At 36.1% G+C, this 9,410-nt stretch overlaps 1 protein-coding gene across 1 annotated transcript in view; it reads right to left on the bottom strand.

Annotated features, from left to right (window-relative positions):
- Positions 1 to 9,410, bottom strand: part of Atr (ATR serine/threonine kinase) — a 146,029-nt gene that overhangs the window by 58,146 nt on the left and 78,473 nt on the right. Inside the window, exons 25-26 of the mRNA XM_023712951.1 lie at positions 8,316 to 8,448; positions 4,956 to 5,166 (exon numbers count right to left, since the gene is read on the bottom strand). Coding sequence (XP_023568719.1) covers positions 4,956 to 5,166; positions 8,316 to 8,448 — 344 coding nt within the window. The remainder of the gene's footprint in view (positions 1 to 4,955; positions 5,167 to 8,315; positions 8,449 to 9,410) is intronic.

Raw genomic sequence — 9,410 nt, 5'->3', positions numbered from 1 at the left:
AATTTATATATTTGGTACAGGGTCTTGCTATGCAGCTCGGACTTGTAGTGATTCTCCTGTTTCAGCCTCCTCAGCATTGGCACTATAGGCGTGTGGCACCATACCCAGTTTCAGTGGCCAGCTCAAAACAGGGCTGCCAGGATATGAGGTACTGGGAATTGAACCTGGGTCCTTAAGATTACCAGGCTGGGGCTTAAACCACTGAGCTATCTTCCCACCCCATTTAGCCTGTTTCTAAGCTAGAAAAGGAAAATGAAGGATAAATATACATAATTTGTAGCCAAATTGATATACCTTGAGACAATGAGAATAAATGAAATAAATCAGGCACACAAGATTAAATATTACATGGTATCAAATCCAGGTCCTTGCACTTGCCAGGCAGGTGCTTAGACCACTGAGCTATCTCCACAGCCCTGCATGGTTTCTCTTACATGAAAAATCCAAAGTATAATTAAATTAAAGTTAAATAATAATGAAATAAAAGTCAGAAAATAGGAAACGAGGAGATAGATCTATTGCAAATGGGAAGGGGATCAAGAGATGGAAGAAGTGGGGAAGGAGAGGAAGAGAGGGAAAATAAAGGAAGTTAAGTGTTATACTCATGTACAAACTTTTAACATTGAATATAATCATTATGTACTACAAATATACACTAATAAAAATTTAAAACATTTTAAGAAAGGGAAGTGTAAGTACTTGCACTTTAATGTTATTTTAAGAATCAGAAGTCGTTCTATGATAAATGTTAAAAGCTGTAAAGAAGATACAAAAGATACATGATTAATGTGTATTAATGATGACTACAAAAATACAAAGACTACAGTTAGCTACTAGAGAAAGAAAAATTAATAGTCCTTTTTTTAATTTTCAGGGTTAGAATTTATTTATTTACTTTGTAGTTCTGGGTATTGAAACCAGCATATAACAGAAAGCATTCTACTACTTAGCTATACCTCCTCTCACCAAGTAGTATCCTTAAAACTTAGAATTTTAATTACAGTATTTGTGAAAATGGTGCTAACACTGCTTGGCTTTATACCATTTTCCCATCCAGAAATATAAACAAATATTTAATTACTAAATTAATGGGAAATATACTTATAGACCAAAGGAAAATATTCCTTAAATAATTATCTGCAAGTACAGAGAATTTTAGTAAAATAATGAACTGCTGGGGCTGGAGAGAAGGCTCAGTGGAATAAGCACTTCCTTGGCAAGTGCAAGGGTCTGAGTTCAATTCCCGGTCCCACCAAAAAAAAAAAAAAAAAATGGGGAAAGATTCTTCGGCTTACTTTCCCCATAATGCCAGGAAATCAGGAGATGTAATGTTTGACTTTTGGAAAAAAAAAAAAAAAAAAATGAACTGCTATACTTAACAGGTATATGGACAACAAAAAGGAGAGACAAATTAAGAAATTTTTTGTATGTGTGTGATGTGAATATATTTTTTTAATTTTTATTTTTTAAAGAGTACAAAATAGCATTAAAACAAAAACTAAAAATGATAAAGAATTTCACTAAACAAAATAATATGAATTTCACAGTATTTGCTGTCTTGCATAGTGTTGTCTTCAAATTAACTGTTCAGCAGGAGATAGCGCAGTAGTCTAAGCACCTGCTTGGTAAGCACAAGGATCCCGGTTCAATCCCTGACACTGCATGCCATGCCAGCTGGCCACCGAAACTGGGCGTGGTGGTGCACACCTATAATTCCAGTGCTGGGGAAGCTGAGAAATGAGGATCATTATGAGTCTGAGCTGTGAAGCAAGACCCTGTACCAAACAAACCAACAAACAAAACATCAAATTAGTTGTTTACATTACCAGATATATACATGCAAAATTGGAAGAAATAGAAATATATAAGAAATTAAGAAAAAGTACAAACAATTGAAAAAAGAAGACAAAACAGTAACTATTATCTGCTCCTTTCCATAGACCAGCAGAAATCTACAGTACAGTTGTCCAAACCATCCTGCTTACATACATAGATGTATCTCTTTCTCCCATCCCTCTCCTGTCTTCCTCAACCCAGTAATTCCTTTCTTTTGAACAGGCTCATTCCCTTTTCCCAGTATCTATTGTGCCCTGCAGATTTTATTTTTCTCTTTCAGGTTCTCACACTAAGGAGACAATTTGATGTTTGTACATGAGGGTCTGATTTATTTCACTTAAAAGTATGGTCTCTAGTTGTATCCATTTACCAACAAAAGCCTCAAATTTATCCTTTTTTATTTATTTATTTATTTTTATTTTTTTGGCAGAATCGGGGATTGAACTCAGGCCCTTGCACTTGCCAGGGAAGCACTTATTCCACTGAGCCATCTCCCCGGCCCCAAAAAGAGTATTTATTTATTTATTTATTTTTATTTTTTATCCTTTTTTAATAGATGAATAATACTCCATTGTGTAAAAACACCACATTTTTTTTTTAATTCATTCTTCAGTTGAAGAAACTTTCAAGTGATGTTCCCTATCTCTCTCTTCTTGGCAGTATTAGCAGGTAAATCCAGAAAAGATGAGTTACATCCCCAGATCTTTTAGTTTTGAGACAACATCTGCTAATTGTCCCACACTGCCCTTGAATTTGAAATTCTCCTACCTCAGCATCCCACGTTGTTGGGATTTAGGTGTGCATTACAACACACAGCAAAACAATAGCCTTTATTGCCATAAAGCACAACTTAACAACTCTTAAAGGTCTCTTTAATCATTACTGCACTGTGAAAAATTTCAATTAGAGGGCTGGAGTGATAGCTCCGGGGACTAAGTGCCTGCTTAGGCAAGTGCTGGGACTGGGACTTGATCCCTGGCATCCCATGCCAGCCCCGCTCCTGGGCACTCTGAGCCAGCCACCGAGTCCAGGCATGGTGGCACATACCTCTAATTCCAGTGCTGCAGAGGCTGAAAACAGAAGGATCACTACAAGTATGAGCTGCACAGTGAAACCCTGTACAAAATACATTAAAAAAATAAAAAATAAAAAAATAATCAATTAGTCCCCAAGCCCTGGGTGGAAAATCTGTGATATCAATGAGAATGCCTGAGGTGTAATAAAGAAGTGGGGTTATAACCATTTACTTACTAGAAAAAAAATAACAGAGTGATTCTAACATATGAAGAATACCTATTACTTTGTGCTGAATACTATTCTTTGCACAAAATGCTCATTACATCGGGGCCTACTATCAGGTAAGATTCTTACTGTAGTCATGTTAGTAGAACTGTAGTTATCATGGGAAAATAGCAATAGCACTGATTGTAGGGTATGTTGTACTGCAGTAAAATCTGCTGGATAGCAGATACTAGCAGAGACTGAGAAAAATAAATAAAAATAACTTTTCTGTGGATCATGAATGAAATTAAAATCTCCTTTGAAATTTAAATTTTAAAGGGCTGGCAAGATAGCTTAGTGGACAAAAGGGCCTGCTTAAGCAGAGCGCAGCAGCCCAGTTCGATCCTCAGCTTGCTGTGCCAGTGCTGGCCCTGCCCCTGGGGTATGCTGAGAGGGTGAATGAGGCTGGGCATGGTGGCGTGCCCCTGTAATCCTAGCATTTGGGAAGGTGAAAACAGGAGAATCACTAAGACTCTGATCTACATAGTGAGACCCTATTGACCTTGTATAAATAAATAAATAAATAAATAAATAAATAAATAAATAAATTTAAACCAGGTATGGTAGAGCAAACACTATAATCCCAGTATTGAAGAGGCTGAAGCAGAAGGACTGTGGTGAGTCTGAGGCCAACCTGTGTGACACAGTAAGATGTAAAACTGGAATGTAAAAATACATACACAAACACAAAAAACACAGGGATGAGGAATAAATGACTTAACAATGGGGAAAGGTTAATAAATATACATATATACATATATTATATGTTAATGTATTTAGGTAGTATGGGGTCTATAGGGTCTTACTACACAGATCTGACTCGTAGTGATCCTCCTCTGTTTTCAGTCCCCCAAGTGCTGGGATTATAGGCACATGCCACTACCAGATCAAATCCTGGTCCCTGCGTCTGCTGAATCAGGCACTTTAATCCACTGAGTTATCTGGCCAGCCAGTAACAATAATAACGTCATTTATTTCATACTTTATAAGTAAAACACATGTGTAGTCATTACAAATGGTCAAAAGGAAACACCCTTTTTTTATACAAAGAAAACTTAAATACATGTTTTGTTTAAAGAAATGGGAGCAAGATCACAAAGGTCATATAAAGGTGTTTTTTTTTTTGTTTTTTTTTTGCTCCAAATGCCTTCAGGGCATGCTTGCCTGGTTGGAATGTTGTGGGGATCTAACTACAGCAACCTGAGGCTGACAACTTTGTGGAAGCAGCTGCTTAAAGGACTGAGCTAAGGCCAGGCCCCCAAAAAGGCAGGATTTTTTTTTTTTTTGGCTCTGAATGCCCTCAGGGCATGTTTGGCTGGCTTTAGTTTCAAACCACAGCAACCTGAGCCTGACAGCTTTGTTGAAGCAGCCACTTAAAGAACTGAGCTAAGGGGCAGGACCCCCGAGCTAAGGGGCAGGCCCCCTACAAAGGTCATATAAATTCACTTTTTTCTCAAGGGAACTAGACAATATTACCTAATTTTAAAAATGCACAAAGCAGGTCTTTTTAGAGCTAATGCCCAAATTATAGAATTGAAGCCAAGTGAGGCAGTACATGCCTGTAATCTCACTGCGGAGACTGAGGCACAATGATCGCCATGAGTTCAAGACCAGCCTGAATTACACAGCAAGATCCTATCTCTAAAAACCACCACGGGGATGGGGATTTAGCTCAGTGGTAGAATGCTTGCCTAGCAAGTGTAGAAGCCCTGCGTTCAGTCCTCAGCACCAAGAAACAAAGAATTCAAAAGAAAACAAAAAACACATAAGTGAATGAGTAGATACGAGGAGCTAACTGGTAAATAATTTAAAGAAAGTAAATAGAAGTTAAACCTTACCCTTAGAGCTGACCTTTTCTCTGTTTGATTTGTTTTGTGGAAGTTTTTCAGCATTCAGGGCCTGAAATTTGTTCCTTGACCATTGTGTGAGGTGGTCAAGCATGGAGAACACAGTCTGTGTACTCAGTTGGGACAGATCAGATGCACTGTCTTGCGTACTTAAGTTACGCTGGTCGTCATGCTCTAGGACTGCCATAATTTCTGCATAAACCTAAGAGAACTCAGTAGTGGTTAATAATATGTCAATATAATATCTTTTATTATAACTGACATATAAGATTAACCATTAGGCAATAACTTTCAAAAGAAATATTAGTAATCATCTTTCTTATAATCAAACCAAACAGATAATAAAATTTAGCATGACTAACAACAATACAAACATAAAGATTAAAGTTTTCTAGATTATTCACTGAATGACAAACTATTTGTCACCTAATAATAAAAATAAGCTCAGAATATTTCATTCTGTCTGTACAAGTTATTTTCAGAATAATAATAAGGTTAAATGTAGGATTAAGTGTGCACTTGTGTTAAGTGTAGAAAGAAGGAATACAAGAAAATATACTGTATTGCAGTAGGGTACATGCAGATAATGATAATGCACTGCGTTATGGTTTGTGTCTAGATGTCCCTCCAGAGCCTCATGCAGTCATAGGGGTGGGCTTCTAGAGTTTGTGATTACTTCATAGTCCATTGCTGAGATTAAGGGTGTTATTCCTACACCCAGCCTAGGGGCAAATAGCCTATATACAAGGGATCTAAAAAGGCCTCTGTGTATGTATGTGTATGTGCGTGCATGTGTGTGTGTGTGTGTGTGTCTGTCTGTCTGTCTGTCTGTCTCCTTACTTTTACTGTCTTCTGCCTGCCAAGGAGCTCTCTGTGAAGGTATCCTGCCTTAGAGATAGCGGATTATGGACTGAAAGCTCTATAAACTAAGCTAAATAAACATTTCCTCCTTTATCTTTGAGTGTTGGATATTTTGTCCCAGCAATGAGAAAACAAAAAAGTTTACAAGAAAGTATGTCTACAGCTGGAGAGATAGCTTAGTGGAATAAGCGCTTCCCTGGCAAGCGCAAGGGCCTGAGTTCAATCCCCAGTTCCGCCAAAAAAAAAAAAAAAAAGAAAAAAAGAAAGTATGTCTAATGTTTCTACCATAAAGAAGTTAAATATAAAGGCTGGGGGCCGGGGAGATAGCTCAGTGGAATATGCGCTTCCCTGGCAAGCTCAAGGACCTGAGTTCAATCCCCCGTTCTGCAAAAAAAATTAAAATTAAATAAATAAATAAATATTAGTGCTGGGAGATAGCTCAGTGGAATAAGTGTTCACCTGGCAAGCACAAGGTCCAAAGATCAATCCCTGGTACCACAAAAAAAAAAAAAAAAAAAAAAGTTAAATGTTTAAGGATATAATTAAGTTTACCTTATTTGAATAGTATACAATGTACAGATGTATCAAACATCACTTATTATCCTATACATATCTACAATATAAATTGATCAGTTAAGAATTATAATCAAATATAGGAAAATTGCAAACTGGGTAAGAAAAGCCATCATGTAAGATTTAAAATTCAAAATCTATAAAAAAAGTTGGCATTGACAATGAAAATTTCTGTATGGCAAAATACATGAAGATTAAAAAGAAAATTGCTGAGAAATACTTCAAAATATGAATGGTAACAAATTGATATGCATAATATACACAGAACATCTACCAATTAATTAAAAGGACACATAAAAATACCACATAATCACTGGCAACAGTTAAATAAATTATGGTCACTACATGTAAGTTGGATGATTACATTACACAGTAATTTAAAGAAGTGTTTCTATGTTGCCTACTAATTAAAAAACAAGGAATGGGGTGCGTATCCCTATAGCTTCAGGTTCTTGAGAGGCTGAGGTTAAGAGGACTGCAAGTTCAAGGCCTCAGCAATTTAAGAGAGAATCTGTCTCAAAATTAAAAATAGAGCTGGAGATGTAGCTTATGGCTAGAGCACCACTGGGTTCAATCTGGGGAGAAGTGAGTTATGGAACAATACCTATATGAAATGTCATTAAAACATAAAGCAAAAACAACCGCATTTTTTAAAAAGTGGAAATAGGATTCACAACAATAATCAAAGGATATAAAAGTAACTGCATTTTTTTTTTGTGTGTGTGTGGCCAGCTCAGCCCAAACTGCACTTTTGCCTAAGCAGGTGCTTTAGAACACTGAACTATCTATCTCGCTGGCCCCAGTAACCGCATTTTTTTTTTTTTGGTGGAACCGGGGATTGAACTCAGACCCTTGTGCTTGCCAGGGAAGCACTTATTCCATTGAGCCATCTCCCCGGCCCCAGTAACTGCATTTTTAAAAAGTCCACATACTAGTAACAATGACCTTGAGAATGTAGCCTTGGTAACAAGCCTTGGCTCTATTTGTAAAATTATATGTATAATTTGTACTTTTACTCTAACACATTATTTATGTTATTAATATTATTGCTTTTTAGGAAAAAAAAGGGTAGGACTAGGGTATGGCTCAGTAGTAGACCACTTGGCTGTCCTGTACAAAGCTCTGAGTTTGATTCCCAGCATCCAAAAACTCAACAACAAATAAAAATAAAAAAGAACAGTGTTGCTGGGCATGGTGGCGCACACCTGTAATCCTATCACTTGGGACGCTGAGGCAGAAGGATCATTGTGAGTCTGAGACCAGCCTGGGCTACAAAGTGAGCTCAAGACCAGCCTAAATGCATAGTGAGATCTTGTCTCAAAAAGGAAATAAATAAACAAAATAGTAAAATAATTTCCTTTCCCTACCTTAACTTTATGGACAGTAGCACTCTTCCTCAGGATAAACCACTACTGGTACCTTCTTAGGCATTCTTTCTTAAAAAATTTTATTTATTTATTTATTTATTTACTTACTTACTTACTTATTTATTTTGTGTGTGTGTGGCCAGCTCAGCCCACCAGGGGGCGGGGCTGGCTGGCATGTGGTGCTGGGGGACTGAACCGCAGTCCCTGTGCTTTGCTTGGCTTAGCTTGTTCTAAGTAGGTGCTTTAGACCACTGAGCCATCTCACCAGCCCCTTCTTAGACATTCTTTCAACATGTTCTATATATATTTGGCATACGTAACATATACATTCTATCTAATTTTATACATTAAGCATTGCATATTTCTTTGATCAATGAAAGTTTAAAAATAATTTTTACTTGCTTTATTTTTTGTGGTACCAAGGATTCAATTCAGGAACTTGCACACTTGCCAGGCAGGCACTTATTCTACTGAACTATCTCCCCGACCAAAAATGATTTTTAAACATAGATCTACATGTTCCCAAACCAAATAAAACAGTATCTCTCACCTCTTTCTGATCTTCTTGATTACAACCCAACAAGACATACACTAGAATATGTGGAAGAAGATAGATGGTCACCTTGAAATCATGCTTCATCATTATGCTACAGCAGGTGAAGATTTTATTGGCAAGATCATGCCTAACCTGGAAACCCAAATGGTTTAGGGAGAATAAGTATATTTTATTCTACTGATTAAATGTCGAAACATAACACATGAGTTAATTCACTAAGAGTGAGTATTCTCTATGGAGAGAGGCATATATAACAAGGAAGATTTCACTTCATCCCGTCTGCTCATGCCAAATGTCCCCATTAGGGGTGAACTACTGAAACCTTTACAGGCAACAGTTTCTTGAGCTGCCAAGTGCCACAGAATACATTGTCTTATCCACTTACAGCTCTATCTCAAAATGTTTTATTACAGGAAACCTTTCCTAATTATATTTGACTTAGCTAACGCTGAATTTACTGTGTTAATTCCCTAAGTGAAAAATTCAAAAATTATGCTGTAGAACAGCACATTAAATATGCGATTTCACATTGTAAGCAATGAACAATGATGAAAAATTAAAGGAAAAAGATAATAAATAGGATATTAAGTTACTTGCATAAAAGTATTTCAGTACATGCTGTACACCCTAAATATAATTTTTGTCAATTTAAAAATTAAATTACTGTGGTTAAAGTCAGATTTTATTAGTATTACCTAACCTTCAATTCACCAACTAATGATTTTTTTTAATTTTAAGGATTTTTCATTCAAATATAATATTTTCACTTAAAACAAAAAATAAAAATATCCCAGAGCTAGAAGTATTTAATTTAATAGTATATATTTCATATGTATTTTAGTATACTCATAAAAAGAAAAATATCTTGAAATTGTCACTTATAAATTACTGTAATTTTTAAAACATCGACAGAAATAAATTTAAAAAATAAAAAATAGACAGAAATTGAACTTAAAGCAAAAACTGTGAATTTTAATTATGCCTGAAATATTTTTTTTCATAATTTTATTGATAAACAGCAATGAGACAGTTTCAAATCAAATCGGTAGGACAGTTTCAATAACTAACACACTGCATATATTCTTCTTA

The sequence above is a fragment of the Octodon degus genome, unplaced genomic scaffold (genome assembly GCF_000260255.1).
Source record: "Octodon degus isolate 3935 unplaced genomic scaffold, OctDeg1.0 scaffold00028, whole genome shotgun sequence".
NCBI classification, from domain to species: Eukaryota; Metazoa; Chordata; class Mammalia; order Rodentia; family Octodontidae; genus Octodon; species Octodon degus.
The sequence above is the reverse complement of the archived record's forward strand: the minus strand, read 5'-3'. Positions and strand labels throughout refer to the sequence as shown.